The 20,695-nt window shown below is 40.9% G+C and overlaps 1 protein-coding gene across 1 annotated transcript; it reads right to left on the reverse strand.

The window, feature by feature from the left end:
• Nucleotides 1-19,382: 19,382 nt before the first annotated feature.
• Nucleotides 19,383-20,411, reverse strand: LOC307157914 (histone-lysine N-methyltransferase Set8-like). The gene is made up of 3 exons (XM_079869905.1): nucleotides 20,254-20,411; nucleotides 19,920-20,138; nucleotides 19,383-19,789 (listed from the first exon to the last, which is right to left on the reverse strand). The coding sequence occupies exons 1-3, from the start codon at nucleotides 20,336-20,338 to the stop codon at nucleotides 19,437-19,439; spliced, it is 657 nt and encodes a 218-aa protein (XP_079726031.1). The 5' UTR covers nucleotides 20,339-20,411; the 3' UTR covers nucleotides 19,383-19,436.
• Nucleotides 20,412-20,695: the final 284 nt, after the last annotated feature.

Consider the following 20,695-nt stretch of genomic DNA (forward strand, 5'->3'; position numbering starts at 1 on the left):
TCAACTCTTCGCGATCACTTGAGACACAATAGTTGCAGATATGGGTATTTTGACATGTTGTGTGTCCATCAATGTACATGGATACTCAAAAGATAATCAATTCGGAGTTCGCGCTCTATCTGAATGTAATCCACTCTGTGAGTGTGCGCGCTTTGGGTGCGGTTGTGAGCGAGTAATTAAACACCACTGTCTTTTCCAGACGTAGTCTCGTTTAAAATCATTAAATAGGTAAAAGTTAAACGACTAAGAAAAAAAAAATGCAAATGATAACGTTTCTCGAATCACATGCTGGTTCACGGATCAAGTACGATCCGTTTAACCCCTTACTGAAAATGGTACAGTTTGCAGGAACTATTCAAAAAAAGCCCGCTGTGTAATAACGAAGAGATGATGTATTTCTTGTAATTTAACCTAATTGTGTATTCAGTAGGGATGAGCGAGTACAGCATTATCTGTATCTGTTAATCATATGAATTATCTGTATCTGTACTCGGACTGGGCGGGGCCTAACCCAGAAGTGGGCGGGATTTAACCCGGAAGTGGGACCGGTTGTCTTGAAATTGGCGGGGCTTTAACCGGTATGTTATTTTAAGCATGCAATTGATATGGGTTGATCAGAAATTGTTATATTTATTGCTGATTAGAAAACTATTTACATGACAGCATCAGCATTGTTATCGTGATCAAAACCATTGATCTGAAGCTCAAACAAACTACAGAACAAGTTTTGCAACAATGAATAGGCTACAACACATGCGGTTGCAATTATGAAGTAAAATGTAATGAACAAGAGTTTTCATCTCTACTAGGGCTGGGTGATATGGACCCAAAGTCATATCCCGATACATTTAGGCTGAATTTCGATATATATATCCCAATATTTTTTATTTTTCATGTTTTATTTTTTTCAAAATTTGTTAACACACACACTAGTACTGTCCCCCTTTACTTAACATAAATTGTAAGAATATGTCTAAAGACTAGTTTGCAGTAGTAATAAACATTAGGCCTATGCTAAAGGTATTAAATAGCAGTCCCAAACTAGTTTTTGTTAATACAATGTTGGTATGAGCCACCACAGTAATTAAAAAATATTTAAAAAAAACACAAAGAAAAATATGGCATTTTGGGGTTAATATGGAAACGACAGTTACCATGGTGAATACTAGCAAGAACTGTTAATAAAACATGGAAGAGGGAGCAGTGCAGAGAGCTCCGGGTCAGCTTGCTTGGAGACAGCGCAGATTTGAACTATAGGCTATTGATATATGCGATATGGTCTAATTCCATTTTGAAGATATGTAATAATCATATTGAAGATAAAAATAATATATATATATTCTTTACATCGATATATCGCCCACATAACTTTTTTTTTTTTTTTTAAATCCGAGCACAGATATTGACTCGTATTACTCGTATAATACTCATACTCGACAAAAGTGCTTGTTTCAGCTGAGTATCCGGCTCAACTCTAGTATTCAGTTAACAAACAAAATGTGTACTGTTTTGGTACTAATTAATACATTTGTAATAGTTTGCATAGAATAAAATATTGTGTAATGTTGATAAATGGGATAATAATTTTAAATTTTTTTATTGTAAAGTTACAATACACATACTTACCAATTGTTTTTCTTGCATTTCTGAGTTTGACCGGGGTCTTGTTTCTCTCTGCCGTGATGACGCTGTTATGTTTTTTCTGGCGTGAAGAATACAGCCTGATGGTATTCTTGTCTCGATGTTTGTATTGTACAATTAAAATACTGGTTATTTTTTTTAGATGTTTTTATCGGCGAAACTGAATGAAAACATCCAGTTATTGGGTCGTCCTCTTTGTTTGCGTTTTTCTCAATTTCTAAATGTTTCTTTAGAAGTGTTGCCAATTTGGCGGGCTGGTGTCTTCTTGAGCGCAAGTGAAGCTGTTTTTTAATATTGCGGGTTTTATATCCGTATTTTTCAAATTGAGATGTCGTATACGTCTGCTTGTTTCTGATTCGCTGAAATCCAGTTAATGTTTTTTGTAAACAAAAGGCAGCCTATCAGATTAAAACTACGTTAGTTTTAATATAGCATAATAAGATTTACCATCGAAATGAAGTTTATAAAATGGATACAGTTTAAAGGGATACTTCACCTCTGGGAAGATGAATGTGTATTTAAAATAGGTCATTTATGTAGAAGAAATGTGAAGAAATTTTTGAATTTGAAGCTTTCTAGACTGAGAAAATCCAGAAAATGTATTTTTGGCTTATGAGGATGAAAGAGAACAACTCCCAGAATGCACTTGCTTCGCTGCCCTAGGAGGCCACGCCTACCGGTTAGAGAGCGCAGTTGAAAACAACAAGGCTAGGCTACTATTAAGACTCCGTAATGAGTTTGCCCGTGATTTCGAGATAGCCCAAAATGTCCGGGATTCGGCTTTTGCGTTCTACAGTCGCCATTCATCATGTTTACTGTGGCAAACAGGACGAGGCTGACGGCCGCGGGAGAACGGCGCGAGGCCGGTGGTGTGATTACTGAGACGCGCCGGTCTCTTATCTCTCACAGAGGAGCGGGAATTTTCTTAGCAATGGTAAAACGCACATCAACCGATCACTTGTTTAGCGTTCATGTAAACACTACATTCAGATTCACCAATCGGAATGAATTCAGAATTCAGATTGAAACAAAATGTGTGCATGTAAACAATGAATGGCGACCGCAGAATGCAAAAGCCGAATCCCGGACATTTTGAACGATCTCTCCCGCCGGACAAGTCCGGGAAAAGGAGGATGGTAACCCCTACTATTCAGCTTTCTCCTACTACTCAGTTTTCTCCACAGAACAAGAGCCTGCTAGCTTAGCTTCCAAAGAAAGACGGCTAACACTGTGTGTACATTCTGTGAGTGAGATCCCACCCTCGGGATGGGCGGGTTGAACCGGCATTTGCCAGTTCGCTGCAGTTAAATAGCCGCGATGGCAAAGAGCACTCGCTGTTTCTCGTTCAGCTTTAATATTATGCATTCTATGTACTAATTTCATTTATATTTAGACTTTTCCTTACAAAACGTTTGTTTGTAGCAGCAAGAAAACGGATTTGTTGTCTACAACATGGAGTAACATCCGTGAATGCATCAAGTTATCAATTTTGTGGACACACAAGGAATAATCTAACACAACAAAACAGGCCATAGATAATGTTCACATGTGACTCTTATGAACAATTACCAAAAAAACTAAATTATCAGATAAAAAAAAAAAATCTATATATATATATATATATACAGTATATACACACACATACATACACATATATACATATACATATGTGTATATATATGTATATGTATATGTGTATGTATGTATGTATGTATATATATATATATATATATATATATATATGTATATATATATATATATATATGTATATTTATTTATTTATTTTATCTGGAAAAAAATTCTCTTTCATTTTTTTTGTTTTTGTTTGTTATTCCTTGTGTTTCCACAATGTTGGTAACTTGATGCACTTGACGGTGCTGATGATTTGAGGAATGAGGTTCACCTGTGATGTTTTTAAAAAACAATCTTTTCGGTGTTTCACAGTACACACTGATGATGGCTTATGGCGAAACGCGTCTGTGTGGACATGGTAACAATAAATCTATGAAATTATACTTTGAGAGTGCAGTTTTTCATCTTTATTACTGTAACGTATTGCACAATATCATCTATATTTAATGCAGCAATTCTGAACAAAAAGTATACATATTTAATAATAAGACACAGTTCTTTGGAACTTTTATTGCACACGAGACTTAAATTATTATCAGCGAGTTATTGTGGTGTTTTGGCCCCAGTCTAAAAGGGCTGTTTTAAGTTTTACATGGCAACAGATACCACTGTGTTTGCCGAGTTTGAAGCCCCCCGAGCTTCCACTCTTTTTCGGCACGAATAGAAAAAAAAGCCCCAAAGCTTCATAATGCTTCATCCACCCATCACTACTCGCTAGCTAATGTTTTCTGATTTTACAGTGTTTGAGGGACTATTTTGTCACACAGATGAGTCAGCTAGGGAAGAGGAAGGACAGGCATCACAGCAAGGGACAGCAGGTGGATTAACTGCAGTTAGTGATCTATGGACTTATTTTGTAACCAGAAACTGCACATTTTGTTTTTCATGTTGCCTGTACGGAAGGCAAAATATTTAGGCTAATAAAGATGCACTCAGTTGCTCTGGGTTTTCAGATTGGAAGAGGGCTTAGGAATCCTTCCGGGAGCATGAAAGAAGTGCCCTCCACATTCCCACCATGACATGCTGGCAGAGTTTTAAAAGCAAAAAAACTCATGGGGATGTAATTGAGCAGCTGAAAACTGCTAGTGCAGCAGAAATCTCAGAGAGGCGCCAGTACCTTCACCGTATTGTGGCAGCAACCACCTTTTTAGGAAAACAAGGCAGCCCATTCCGGGGGCATGATGAGCAGGAATCTAGCCAGAATCAAGGCAACTTTATTGAATGTATGAAGCTCATTAAAGGTCCCGTTATATGCCCCTTTTCACAAGATGTAAAATAAGTCTCTGATGTCCCCAGAGTGTGTATGTGAAGTTTGAGCTCAAAATACCCAACAGATCATTTTTTACAGCATGTTTAAATTGACATTTTTTGGGGCTCAGAAAAACGAGCTGTTTCAGTGTGTGCCCTTTAAATGCAAATGAGGTGCTGCTGGACGACACAGGGGGCGGAGCTTCAAGAGCTCGCGCACAGTCTGTCAGGAAAAATTCATCTCACGGAATGATGATAATATCAGAAACTCTCAGTAACGGCGTTCATTTCGAGTCGGACAATAATGCCTACAGAGTCAGAGTGCTGTATAGAGATGAAACAGGTATGGTTTAGTAGTTTAATTACGGTTATTATAACGTATTTGTCATCTGCTTGTAGGCTATGTATCCATTATTTATTAATAGCCTACAAGTCTGCTGTCTGAATGATGATCAAACATGTACTGATGAGTTTAATAAAGTTTATTGTACATCACACAAAAGATGAAGCGTCAGTTTTACTTCAGAAAATCACCGTAAGAGCTGAGTAAACACAGTAGGCTAAGTTATAAGAAGTGCGCAAGTAGCCAGTAGAGTTGAGGGAGCATTCCTGTGGGCGGAGGTTAGTCAAGAAACGGTTCTGGTGACATCACTAAAGAAGGAAGTAGAGGTGTGTAGTCCAATCGAGCCGTTTTTTGTAGTCAACTTCTGTTAAATAAAATATCTCGCTTGGCATTGAACTTTGAGCTTTATAATTTTACAGATATTATTTATGCTCTAACAGCAACATTACACACTAACTAAAGTTTGAAACATGGGATCACGCAGAACGGGACCTTTAAGAGAGTGAATTTTACATAAGATCACATGCAAAAAGTGCTCCAAGTTGGAGAATCACCCATTAATGTATATTATTGATTTATGAATGATTGTTTAACTGTTTAGTAATGCCTAACTAATGATGAATAATGTAAATATAGTAATATGATTAATGATGCCTGTCCTTCCTCTTCCCTAAAATTATTATAAAGTGTTACTAAAAAAGTGTGAAACCTACAGTACATCATACAGTTTTGTCAGATAAGCTTACCTGGGTTACCTCACCACATAAGTTACCTGGGATTTATGTCAAAGACCTAGATAAGTGACTATGATGCATTTAACCAACAATAATTGAAGGAAAAAAATGACAGACAAAATTTTTACACAGCAAACAAGTTTTATTATAAAGCCAAATCACACACAATAATTACTTTTATTTATTTATTAAGACCTTAATAATATTACTTTAATATTAAGATTATTAAACAAACTAATCAAATATTATATAGATAGTATATAAATAAAATAAAGATTTTAGAAAAAATGAAAAATTTTTATTAAACACTGGTCAATCAGGGGCAGGGAAGGGAAAGGGGGAGCAAAAATTCTTTATTTTTTCCCCCGTCTTTTGTATGGCCCTCTTCACCTTCTCTGCGACTTTCTTCTGCTTGGCCATTTTTTTAACCTGTTCGGTCTTTATGGGGGAAATGCGACGCGGTCTTAATTTCCGTCTTATTGACTGTGTAGCCACACTGACTTGGCATCCGGCCAGATGGTCTGAATTAGTAGGGAGTTGTTCTTGAAAATCAGGATTCGCCTGTGTCTAACTTTTGTTCTTTGTGAACTGAAGGCAAATTACAAAGACTGGCTTCATTCAGTGTCCAGGACTAATTGCTTCCCTCATCAATTTTTTACAACTCCTCAGGCTGATAAGTGAAGGTGCATACAATACTACCTTTGTCTCTGAGACTGCCATTTTCAAATTAAACCCCCAACCCCTCACGTGGTACGCGTACCACGGGACACACACACACACACACACACACACACACACACACACACACACACACACACACACACACACACACACACAATCATGCACAAACACGCAGAAACCTACTACAGAAAAGGACTTTTTACCCATGAAGTCACTCTTAAATGTACTAAATATATCCCTTTTGTGTTAAGATGTTTCTAAACCATAGGAAAGCATATATATATATGTCCTATTGTAACATTAATCGAACTGCAAATGCCTATACTAATGCATAATAATGTATCTTTGCATTGCTACAACATCTATATTCTATTTTTGATAGCTGTGCGATCCTTTTGACCTGATGGAGTTGAATTTCGATAACCAATTGCAGTAATTTGTTTCATTTGACACATTTCATATGTCTTGAGCAAATCTTCTCAAATTCGATCTCACTCATGACTCATTCGAGTGGGCGTGTCTAACAGGACAGAGGAAAACCTTACGCTCGAAATGCTCTAAGATGATTCGTCCTCCACGCAAAATGGGGCGGGGACAGGTTTCCCTCGAAAGACGGAACTTCCCCGTTTCTCTCTCTCTTCTCCTCTCTTCTTCCTCCTTCGACGACTCCGAAAACTTTAGAAACCCAAGTCCGGACCGGCTTCGGCCTGCTTCTCTTCTCTTTTATTTCTTTGGATGTTTTCTGTAGTCTAGTTTCGTTTTCCTATTCGCCTCTGTTCATTCACGAGCTGAATGAACTTAGCCTGAATCCTTCTCGGTAACGTTACGTTCAAGTGAACCTTCAAATCTTCCCGCTACACAACTCCGGAAGAAACCATGACACGCAGCTCAGCTCTAAAAGGGACACACCGATCCCCGATCGATATTTTGAAGCTGAATCTAGGTGTCTCTCAAAAGGGTTATTTGTTTGTAATAAGTTGCCAGGCTCTTCTTCAATTCTCTCTCTCCGATCTCTCTCTCTCTCTTACTCTGATCGTTCATTTTGCTTTCACATTCCCTCGCTCATCCTCACTCTCTCATCCTATCGTTACTCGTTATTCATCTTCTTGTAATGTGTTTTGTCAACAATGTGTGTTGTTTTAATGTTTCTGTATATAGGCTACATATATTCCGTGTATAACTGTAGTATGTATTATTAGTTTAATGATTAAAAATCCATTATATCCTAGATTGATTCTGTCTATATTCCTCACATTATGGGTCCCTGAAATGTTTTGATCTTAATTAGTTTGTTAATTAGATAGTTGTTTGTCCAGCAAAGACCGTAAGATTAACTGTTCGATAATTACATTAATTTCCAGTAAAAGATCTCAGGATAACTGATCTGAAGAATAGTATATTGATATATTCAATTTATCTATTTTTCATCATTTTAACCTGTTAAGCTGCAAGCCCACTTTTGAAAAATCCCCAGAAATGACATACCCAAACTTAAACAGATACAGTTCATGAACCCTTTGTACTAAAAGCACAAGTATGATCTCATTTGAAAGCTGACACCTGGCAGTTTATTGTAAATGTAGAATTATTTTCATAATGACAAAAATTGTTAAAATAGCTTCAAAGTTATGTAAAGTTATTAGAAATTAATTTTTATTAAACATCCTCATGAAAATAAAATTGAAGTTGGCACTGTAGCAATCTAGAAATGCACTACAGCTAATGCCACATGTCTAAACATTTTATGTTTAAAATCTGAAGATAATAAGTCCAAAACTCTGTATTTAGTTACATGTTTTTCAAGACCATGTCAATGACTTTGATTTGACGCTAAAATGCTTCTGATGTTTATTGCCATCTTCTAAGCATCTATCCAGTATATTGTCTCTATTGTTTTGTGGTGCAAATGAGCCCCATTCAGTCTGTCTCCCTCTGCACACATTCACACCTCTCCAGCCTGGTTATGGCTCTAAATATGCATTTCTTTTGTCTGCATTATTGTTACTAACGACTGGCTATTCACACGCTATTCATAGGGTTTCAGTCCCTAATTTCTTTTCTCAAAGTTCACCTCACATTTTAAACTGTATCAAATGCATTTCTTGAATAAAGAAACATTTCAGAAAGCATTCAAAACATCATAAAAGTATAACTTCTAGGCTGCAGGTGCACCTAAGGCTAGCTAGCATGTTAGCTTAGCACACCATCAATACACGACAATTTATGAGAATAAAACCATGTTTGTGCTTCAAACTTACTTTATAACGCAAGACGAGTATTTTAAATAATCTTCTGTGATCTAATTTGGCTTCAGATAAAAAAATCTGAAAGAAAATATACTATTGTATGGTATTCTGCACAATGACAGTCTATATAGATTAGCATTACATTATAAATATAATCTATTATTATGAAAATATCTGGCATAGCTTGAAAAACACAGGTAACTCAAATATCATTGCAATCATGTTTATTGTCTTCAACACATCTTTATCTGCATTTAACAGCGCGATATCTGTAGCTTTGTGTGTATCAGTGACGTCCTGGAATGTCACATGATTATGGCTCTTCTTCATGTTCCATATATGGACTATTATTGTGCATAATAGCGCCCTCAGGCTATTGGTATGAATTGAAAACATAGTATCAGAGTATCCAATCGCTCATAATGATTACATCGACGCATTTGGGTATAAATTCAATAAATATTATTCCTGTCTATAGAAATCTGATGTAAACCTATAAGAATATATCAATATTTCTCCAAATATGCACATTTTTAGATAAAGCCCTGAGGGACGTTGTTTTGTGTATCGCTGTCATGACGACAGCACGGGAGTTTTTTTATGAATGAAAGCGGCTAACGGGCATAATTCATATCAAAGGTATCGACTCAATTTTTCATTTCATAACTCCTGACACAAATTAAGAAATAACTGTCGCTATAAGTTTCTCAGAATACAATATTGGTCAAATACTGAAACTTGAGTATTATATCTTTTTAATGATGTATAGTTTGTCAAGGTATAACATTAAATCTGATAGTAACTTTGAACTATATATATATAAAAAACCGCTTCAGTGCGCCCGCGCACTGGCAACGGTTAACAGGTTAATGTAACTGTAAAATGCAATATATATGAATCATATTCCTGATTAATTATTAAAATTCCCTGTATATCATTTGAGCTAATGCGTTTACGTTACAACTGTAAAGGTGTAACCAAAACAATTGGGGTTTTCTTTGGAGAGGGGGACTGGTCTTCCTCCGCTGAGCCTTCTCCACTCTGCCCTGGTGCGTCACCTTTTGATAGGTCCTCTTCACCCTTCCAAAGAAAATACATGGTGAAGGATTGATCATCATTGTGCCAATAAATACAGTATTATAGACTCAGTATGTTTACAGGATATATATTTACCTGGCTGGTCTCGGGACTCTCAGGAGTGGCTGATGTGTCCCCCGAGGCTTCTTCTGAGGCTTCTTCTGATGCCTTCTTCACCCTCTTCCTAGGTTCGTCCGTTACGCCACGGCGTACTTGCTTTAACCCCGCAGCACTGTTGTCCTTGCCTTCCAAAGCAGCCTCAAAAAGTCTTCTGTGTTCAACTGCCTGCTTGGCGGACAGGTTAGTTACATAAAACCTGTCCGCCGTCTGAACATCATGCCACATAAATTTCGATATCTTCAGTCTTTCTGACTCAGAATGAGTGAATTTGGCCTAGAAATAAAGAGAAAGGAGGAGATAACAAAAACAGTTTGAGGATACAACACCTAACTAAATGTCTCTGAAATGATGTCTCTGGGCTGCCAGGTAGGCCCATCGCCTTCCAAGAGCTGCGAAAGTATGTAATCAGCTTTTTACATATGTTTGATGTGGAGGTGAAAAAGAAATATTTTGCAGTGCTGCCACCCGGAAGCCTTCTCCTGATTTTTAGGAATCGCTGCATCCATCCATACTCTCAGTCATTACAGCAATCTGTGCAGGTCCGAACATCTGGTTTGTTTTGTGAAACTTTATCTGTTGACACAAAAAAAAACTAAAAAAAACAGGGCAAATCAGAACAGAGATCAAATAAATTAAGGTCTCCTGGTGCATAAAAAGGAAGTAATCCGCTCACGTTGATACAGAAAACATTGTCCGATGGGGATTCCTGGGCCTCTTCGAACTCCTTGATTGTCATGTTCTGAAATACACCGCCTCTGTGCCCGTAGAGGACTGCCAGGTATGCAGACATGTGGCCATAAAATTCACACTGAAGGGCTGTGGTGGCCACATCACTTTCCAGGAGGGCTATAAACAACACAGAGCACAATCAGGGTTTTTCCTACATTGAAAATTTTTTGGCGGCTGCCAAAACGATTTTTCGTCCCGCCAAAGCCTTATTTGATCTGTGATTGGGTTTTGTGAGTGAAGCAGGCTACTGACGGAGTGACGGAGAGAACGATCACAGCGCCCCACCCCCGCGCGCGCACTCTCCGTCTTCAGTTCTGTATTTGCTCTCTCCCTCGCATCAAAATCAACTGATCCTAAAGGTCGGAAAACCGAATCCATGTTTCACGTGGTCCATTCGGAGAATAATTTTGCTGAATTAGCGCTGGGTGTGAATTGCAGTCAAAAAAAAGTTGCCTTATCTTCTCTTACAACTTGTGACAAGCATTCCGCACATGCAGCTGACATAACTTAAAAAAAAACGCAAAAAAAAAATCTATCCAGTTTGAAGTGTTTTTTTGTGTGTGTGTTGACAAATCTTTCGTGATGTCCTAACAGCCAGGATTCCCACACAACACGTCCGCTAAAGTCCGATTCGCGACCTAATGACTCCTTTGAGCCGATTCATTATAATGAATGGTTAAAGCAATTGGTCTGCCCGTCAGTGTCTGAAACGGTGTATAACAAATCATTACTTAGAAGAACATACACATCTGAAATGAGAAAGTAAGTGTGCTTACCTCATTTAGCAAGAGTATTTAGTAAAATTTAGCCTTAATAATCCACAGTATGTATAGGCCTATGACAATGTGTAGTAAATTACCTATAAAATCATTTAGTTTAAAGTTAGACTGGAGTGAGATGAAACTAGATCAAAGCACAAATCAAGCTGTTGCTAGCTAGCTGCTAATTTTATATGGTAAAAAATTGCACTATTACACATCTTAACGCTACGTTTTTAATGTTACTTTTTAATTTATATGATTATACTAAAATAATTATCAGGTCTATCAAAAAAGGATTTTATCTTTCAAAACAATGAAAGCCAGTCATGCAAAAATCACAGCTTTTTTTGCAAAGAGGGCAAGAAAGGATGACAGTGAGAGTGACAGGTAATATCTGTGTCTAATAATTGCATATATAAATATCTATAATTTGGAAGAGGTTTAAAATTGAATAATTCTCAGCCACAGTCTGGAAGAAAATGATGGCCCCCCAAAAAAATAAAATAAAAAGAATGAACAACCAAATATTAACAACGAAGAACAAAAGAAACAAACATCAAGGTAAGAGATCATACATAATATGAAATCTCATGAAAGCCTTTGATTGTAGGTTTTGCTGTAAGTGAAATTTAAACTTTTTTTTTTAATTTTTTTATTTTAAACTATAGTAAACATCGTACCAGTGGTTTTGACACATCCTTTGACACAGTGGTTTTGACACATCCTTTGACACAAACACAACAAGACAGGTGTATGGGTAAAACAACCCAGTACTTGCTACAGACTAGATACACTGACCAGCCACACTGCATCAGGAATTCACATGGAAGCAACAAAGAAAGAAGAGCTCCTAAAAAAAGGTATTGTTTGGCTTTTAATGTAAATGAAATTTTCATTAATTTTATTAAAATATTGCAACAAGTTATTTTACAACTACATTGCCTTTCTATCTCTGTCTTTTAGATCTTATCTATATATATATTTTTCTTTTAAAGGTGCCATGTGTCATGTCTGGCAAAAAAAAATCAAGTCATACTCCACATTCCATACCAGATGGGGGCAGTATACCTCCAGAAAGTGAATTGGTCTATGCTCCGCCCCTACCTTCTTAGCTGCACATATACAAGTTAAAATAGGGACAACATCTATTTAGAGTGTTACGCTGCCCGCCTGAAGCTAATTTAGCAGCATATATCAAGTTTGATTTTCATTAGCAATACCACTTCTAGCTAAGTTATCATTAGTCACCAAAAAACATTCGGTCTCATTACACCTTGCAATGTTTTCCGTTACGTTTCGTGCGTCCAGGGTGTGTAAAGCAGAAGCAGCCTGGCCAGCGGCGGAGTATGCGCGATACGTGAGTGCTGAAGACGTTCTGCACGGCTTTGATGGGTGCGCAGGAGGACACAAATGGGCGGCGACAGCTTCTTCCAGTGGCGGGAGCTTTTTCCTCAGCGCGGTCAACAGATAGAGCGTTACTAAAACTGTATACACCGCCGCCGACTTGAGCTGCAAAGAAGCTCTGGCCGCCCTGTCAAGGACGCTTGTCAAAAAGTACGGGGAAACTTGACCGCTCTGAATATAGTGAGTGAGTGCGCGCGCGCGCGGCCGGGGCTCGCTCTCTCTCTCTGCTAGTTCTTAGAGGCAGAAGAGCGCGTGCGCGCTTAAAATGTCATATTTTGGTATGATCGTTCACCCGCCAGTGTGGCGGATAGCCTTTTGAGATTTTATTTGTGCTTCAGAGCGCGGTTTTTTCCCTGCAGCGGGTGGTGGTAGGGGTCTTTTGCCAAGGGCTTCAGCCATCCTTCCGCTCTCTTCCCTGAACTGAAATGTAGTAGTGGGCTGTACTTTCCACATCAGGTTCAAGTACGCCCACAAGCCGTGCGAGTTATTCGTGTATTGCATGTTTGGCTGGTGGTTATGTTGCCCGTATACCGCTTCCCATGGCCGAAACTGGTATTACGACACCTGTCGGGCCGTGGCTAGTAATGCTAATGCTAATTAAGGTTGATATCTCTGCAGCACTATAACTTGACATTTTTTTAATGACATCATCGCCCTTATTTCTTCTCATTCTTTTGATGTGTGTAGCTCATTTTTGGGATATTTTTACCTCAATTTTTACATATGGCACCTTTAAAAGGGAAAACTTTAGAAAAGGCCTTTGCACCACAAGTGGACATGGAACACAAAGCACTTGAAGGGTGCTTTAATATATTGTATGAGTGTTTGAAACGTAAATGGCCCCATCATGCCAGTTACGAACCATTACTACAACTGAGCAAGAGACTTGGATGCACTTACTTTCAGGGACTGCAGGTATTTTTCTTTTGTTTTTACTAAACAAAACTGTATGATTTAATAGGAATCTAATGCACTTCTTTTAGCATAGCTCAAACACAACATATACTAGCAGCCACATTATCGATGAGCAGTTACAAATAATAGGGAAGTGGATGGATGAACAGCTACTGAAAGAAGTTTCGAAGTCACCTGCCTGGGGCCTCATGGTGGATGAGACCACAGACATCGCCGTTGAAAAACAACTTATCAAGTAGGATTTATTTTAGCCAAAACTTCCAAAGAAAATGCAACATTTTCATTACTTTTAATCTATGCACTAATTAATAAGCATATAATCTTTTCAGCTTTCTTGGTTTAGATGATGTTGGTCAGATAGTGCCAAAATCAAAAGTTTTACAGGTGGCAAAGGTTAAGGCTGGAGATGCTGCCACCATAACAGAAACCATACTGAACATAACAGTAGAAAAATGCCTTCCAACAGCCACTCTTGCATCATTTGCCAGTGATGGTGCTTCTGTTATGATTGGTAAGCTTTGAAAATGATAGTTCTAACTTCTCTTAGAATATAATATTTAATGTTGTAAATTTTAACTTTTGAATTTACTTTGAAGGCAAGAAAACTGGAGTGAGTAAGAGGCTTAAGGACCATTTCCCTGGACTTATCACTGTCCATTGTGTTGCCCATCGTCTCAATCTTGCAGTGTCAGATTGCATGAACAAAAAGGGGGTGTCTTACCTAACCAAATACTGCAGAACCATGTCGACAATGTTTTGGTTCTATCAAGCAAGCAGTACAAGAACTAGCAGTCTCAGAGAGATGGAGAAATTATTTGAGCTTCCACAACTAAAACTGCAGGTAGGAATAGGAATTATGGAATAATCACATCACTTTCCAGGAGGGCTATAAACAACACAGAGCACAATCTCAGTTAAAATGTCAGTTCATGTCACACATATCTTCTGCATTTTACAATATGTCAGTACAATGAGTTAAAATGGGGGGAAAAACTTACTCAGAATATTGGGTATGGCCTGCTTGGCCTGGCTCAGGCACTTCAGGATAGTGCCTTTGCTCAATACCCTATTTTGTTTTTCGGTCTTCACCGATGTCCTGTGCATTGCCACTCTCCTCTTCATAGACTTCTTGACCGTCTGCATCTCCCGCTGAAGCCCATTCAGGACAGTTTTGGAAAGCCGACAGAAAGGTGGTGGAGTTTGTGAGATGAAGGTAATAAAATCGGAAACATTCTGAACATAGTAATCATTGGTGGTTTCCTTCATATGTTCATGACGCAAGGACTTGACCCACCTGCACACAAACAAACAAATTATAAAAAACAAACAAACTGAATATTTTTTTTAAACATTATTAAAAGAGGTACATATAATAAGAAAATTACTTACGCATGAATCTTGCTTGTTTCGTTTAAAAACAGCAGGGTGCTCAGTTTAGCTTTTCCCTGAGCCATGTAGGTGAGAAACTTTTTTATCCGAAACATTTTTGCATTGACGTTGTCTCTGTGTTTTGAAGATGGGTCAGGACCTAGCTGGTTCATTTTGTACTCCTCCATGATGTTTTCTGTGCAGAATAAAGAATAATGAGGAGAGCCAATTGTCAGTCAACACACTATACATGGCCATTGCGCATGCATTACATAGTGACTTAGTATAAATTCACGTCTCAGTATATTTTTAAGTCTGTTATTACATGTAAAATTACTATTTAATAATAAATAATATTTATTAATAATAAATTACTATTAAATGTCCTAGCAGAGGTGTGCTAATAATTTAAAGTAAGTCAATGCAACTACATGTATATTACTTCAAAATTTACCAGTGGAGGTCTGCAGGTACAATTTCAAGTAATACACTGTTATAGCATGTACAATTACTTAAAAATTTACTAGAAGAGGTGTGCTGATAATTTAAAGTAAGTCAATGCAACTACATGTATATTATTTCAAAATTTGCTAGTGAGGAGAGCCAATTGTCAGTCAAAACTCTGTACACACTCATTGTGCATGCATTACAGTGACTATACATTTGCGTATCTAGTATATTTTGAAGTCACTGTTTAATGCACACCGACAATGACATTTAAGAAAACATCAAGTTAAAACAATGCAAGTGTTCTCACTCAATGTCGACCCATGATCACTTTCATCAGGCTCCTCAAAGCTGGGTGGCTGCTGGCTTGTGGAGGGCTCCAAATCGCTAGACGGCTGCACGGTGAACATATCTGCAGAAGGGTCACCTCCAGGTCCAGACCCGAGTGAAGAGATCAGTCTCCTGGTCGATTTGCTCAAACGGCCCGCACCCCTGGATTCTGACCTCCTCTGTAAACGGCGGTACTTTTGGGTCACGTTGCGCAGGGCATCGGTCATTGTGTCATTGCTTTGATTAAGATTGCTAATTTGCCCTGGAGGCTGACGGGGGAGACAAGGCAAGGGAGACAAGGCAGGAAGCCTCCAGGGCGGAGCAGGTTGCGGGCGTGGCCACGGCGGAGCAGACTGTGGGCATGGACACGGCTGACCAGGCTGTGGGTGTGGCCATGGCGGAGACGACCCTTCGGGCGGCCATGGCGGAGACGACCCCTCGGGTGGCCATGGCGGTGCGGTCCCTTCAGGTGGCCATGGCGGAGAAGACCCCTCGGGCGGCCATGGCGGTGCGGACCCTTCGGGTGGCCATGGCGGAACAGGCTGTGGGTGTGGCCACGGCGGAGACGGCAGATCCGGGGCTTCAAGGATACCCCATCCAGCCGGAAGGACCCGGAGCCGAGGCGACACCACAGGTCCACAGGGCCAAGGCGGATCTGAAGGCACATGTGACCGAGGCGGAGAAGGGGCTCTGGAAGGCCACAGTGAGGCCAGTGCGAATGAGGACGACAGTGGAGCAGGAGGGAAGACGGAGCCCGGTGGAGCTGAAGGGACGAAGGGCAGAGGCGCAGCCGGTAGCTCGGAGTCCCGTGGTGGAGCCAGGGTGACGGCTGACCAATGCGACGATGGAAGGACGAGAGAGCCTAGCGGAGCTAGAGGGCTGACAGGACACGGCGGAGAGGAGTGCACTATGGGCTGAGGAGAAGCTGAAGGGTCAGAGGAGCAAGGTGGAGTCTGAGGTTCAAGGGACAGAGGCGAGGACAGGGGATCCACTGACCAGGGCGATGCTGAGGCCTGGAGTCTCGGAGGCGGCTCCACAGCAACACTGGCGGGTAGCTGTGGATGGGCAGCAGGGTCGACAGGGCTCAGCAGAGGCAGGGCAGGAGAACAGGATGACTCAAACAGAGGAGGTGGGAGAGGGAGGCTGGGTGGGAGAGGGAGGCTGGGTGGGAGAGGGAGGCTGGGTGGGAGAGGGAGGCTGGGTGGGAACAGCCACTTGGAGAATACTGGGCTGGGGAGCGATGAGGGCTCTGTGCTGGGCAGATCCAGCGATGAGGGCTCGGTGCTGGGCAGATCCAGCGATGAAGGCTTTGTGCTGGGCAGGACCAGCGGTGAAGGCTTTGTGCTGGGCAGGACCAGCAGTGAAGAAGGCTCTGTGCTGGACGGGACCAGCGGTGAAGAAGGCTCTGTGATGGACGGGACCAGCGGAGAAGAAGTCTCTGTGCTGGACGGGACCAGCGGAGAAGAAGTCTCTGTGCTGGACGGGACCAGCGGAGAAGAAGTCTCTGTGCTGGACGGGACCAGCGGAGAAGAAGGCTCTGTGCTTGACGGGACCAGCGGAGAAGAAGGCTCTGTGCTGGACGGGACCAGCGGGGAGAAAGGCTCTGTGCTGGATGGGACCAGCGGAGAAGAAGGCTCTGTGCTGGACGGGACCAGCGGGGAGAAAGGCTCTGTGCTGGATGGGACCAGCGGAGAAGAAGTCTCTGTGCTGGACGGGACCAGCTGTGAAGACTCTGTGCTGGACGGGACCAGCGGAGAAGAAGGCTCTGTGCTGGACGGAACCAGCGGAGATGAAGGCACTATCTCGACGTTCACAGACTCTAGCAGGCGGGCAACTGGCTCTAGTTCTGGCGGGCAGGCGACTGGCTCTGGCTCTGGCTCTGGCGGGCAGGCGACTGGCTCTGGCTCTGGCGGGCAGGCGACTGGCTCTGGCGGGCCCACGGTGAAGGAACACCCATTATGCCACAGCACCCAATCCACAAACTCAACGAAGTTCCCCCGAGGCCCATCACCGGGCAGGCGTGCTTTGGTCTCAGCGTTGAGACCTGCCCGGAAGAACACACAGAGGCTGATGTCATCATAATGAACATAAGGTCGTAAGTCCAAATACCTCTGTGTGTGGGCCTCGAGGGACTGATCTTCCTGGGAGAAAAGGAGGATCTGTACCGCTGGATCCATGATCGACGGTCTTTTGGGTCGGTTCTTCTGTTACGGGTGTTGTGCAGGTGGAAGGAAACTCAAAGTCAAAAGGCTTCAATGCAAACAATTTACTTCAAAAAACTCTCAGTTACAGACAGGCAGGAACACTCACACAAAACACCTTACTTAAACGTAGAACCGACACTGAAGACTGAAACACTCAGCTGTCAGCTGTGTCTTGTTTTCCTGATCTGTTCTCCCTTGTATTTAAGCCCTAACGAGGAACCAGGTGTGACAGATGAACTAAATGACAGTTGCTGTGGAAACCAAGGAGTGGTGGGAAAACAGAACAAAGGAAGACATGTGATCAGTAACAAAAAAACACTCAGACAGATTCAAAAACAGAACTCAGAAACACAAAACTGTAACACCCCCAAGTCCAGTTCTAAATCCAGGGTACTCACCAGTGTCAGCTCCGGGTTAGTTGCCCTAAGTGCTGCAAGCTGTCCAATCACCTTCTTCCTCTTGCACGTCCAGACTGCGGTCTCTTTTTCAGCACTGGACAGCTCAGTATGCATCTTCATGTGCCGGTCTATCCGGGTTGTTGCCTTGCCACAGCCAGCAACTGGGCAAAGGCAACTCTGGATGTTAACCCTCCCGGACTCCAGTGACAGAAGGAGCTTTCTCTCCTTCTTGTTCTGAATCTTGTGGAAAACCACCAGATGCTGGCTCATCCGAGCATACATTCTACTACACAGCGGGCAAGATGACACAGGCATTTTTTAAAACGGGACAAAATCTTAAAGAAACTTGAATAAATCTTTTTCTGATTAAAAAGTGTACAAAATCCTGTAGAGCAAAATCACAATGACGTCTGCTTCAACCGATGCTGAACTCAGTAGTGAGTGCATGAAGGAGGTGCTTGCAGAAGCTATGTCAATTAGAATGTAACTTGAAACCACTATACAGTTAATTCAAAATTACATTCACACCCCTAGTATATTTTGAAGTAAGACGCTGTTTAATGCAGTGATTTTCCAAGCATTGCATAGTTACTTATTTCAAAATTACATTCAGATCTCTAGTATATTTTGAATTAAGTACATGCATGACTTACTTCAAAATTACATTCAGGCATACATTGTCTCCATCTATGTAGTAAGCACACATAATCTTAAATTATTAAGTCCATAAGCAACCTATTAGACTGGGACAGATATGGTGCATATGTACTTATCTGACAGTGAGCAGTCTGTATACTGTTCATTTCAACAATAATGATTCATAATTATTAGCTGTAATGCACATCAGTGTGTTTATATTGCAATTACTGTGTGGTTTGGATTAGGTCTTACCCAATAAAAGCATATAATGTAATGATTAAACTTGACAACTTTTGCAACTTTTTTTTCATGACAACAATTTTATTATGAATTAGAAGAAAATACAACTGTACAAAACTATTTACAATCAACATAAAGATGAAAAAACTTAAACAAGTAAAGAATAAATTATTAAATGAGTAATAAAAAAAAGGTTAAAAAAAAAACACTATTTGGAATGGCCTATTCGTCCAGCCATTCAAAGGCCAGGGCCTCTCCTTTGAAGGAATGTCTCCTGACTCAATAATCATATTTGATTTGAGTCCCCACACTAATGTCCCTGTTAGCCTTGAACAGGATGACATCCTGGTCCTGCCCATGTACATTCATTTTGCAGTGGAATGGCTTGAGGTTAGGGTTCTTCCGAGAATGGTTGATCATTCTTCCAAAAGTTTTTGTGTGAGGGTGGCACGAGCAGGTGGAGGTCTGTGCATCTATGCATAGTTCTTTTCCATCGGATTTAAATAAATACACATATCCAGGCTCATTGTGCTGGCTCTCCACATTGGCCCTCCCTTCCGCAGTTGTGACTACCTTGCCATGGTAGTCACAAAGGATATCGTCTTTGGAAAAGTGTCGGGTTGCGACGACCCCTATAATAAAGAGAACATTAAATTTTTTAGTTAGTGAAAAAACATTACATGTAATTCATTGTTGTTGAAATGTACATTTTAAATTATTGTTTTTTTCTGCCCTGACAAGAAAAATGAAATGTTTTCTTACCTAGACCTTCCAGTGCGCCAAAATCCTTTATGGCCAGCCCCGTCCAGGTCTGCTCGGACACACACCGAATGACAAAATCGTCACTTTCCAGAACTTTATTTGGGGCTGGTTTCCATAGGTGCACGATGTCCTCCGGCCTCGGGCAGTTCACCTTCCAACCCTCCTGGGCAATTAATCGTGCCACCTTTGCTGCGGACGGCTTGCGGAGTTTGTAGTATGCTGAAATGCAGAATCAAAATAAATTTACTAGTTTTACTTGTCACTGTAAATAAATGGCCTAGTTTGTGTTGAGTCAATGCGTGTCAATGCTGTATTGATGGATTCAGAGACTTACACAGCAGATTTTTCTCGCGCTGGGCGTACTGGGTGGCCCTCCACTTGTCGTAGAAGATCCGGTCTTCTGGGAAACCGGACTCCATCCATTTCTTTTTGGATGGCGGCACACCCTCCAGCGACACCGGAAATCTGTCTACGAACGCCAGAAAGTCTCTCCGCGGTCCTCCAGCTGCACCACGTGTATCCAATGATGTCTCGTCCGCAGACCTGCTGTGTAAGTGAGGAATACAAGGTTTATAATATGCACAAAAATATGAATGAAAACTTGCTAATCTGCTCTGAAAAATATGTGCTGTGATGAGTTATGTCTTGTTTGGATGAAGAGACATACCTGGCCAATGATTCCAGCAGCAGAGCTGCGTCCGAGACATCCTGGAGCTGGAAAACACCAGCGCTGAGGCCCATGTAGTGAAGAAGGGCCCCCTTTTGTTCAGCTGGGA

Source organism: Squalius cephalus, assembly GCF_949319135.1.
Source record: "Squalius cephalus genome assembly, chromosome: 4".
Classification (NCBI taxonomy): domain Eukaryota; kingdom Metazoa; phylum Chordata; class Actinopteri; order Cypriniformes; family Leuciscidae; genus Squalius; species Squalius cephalus.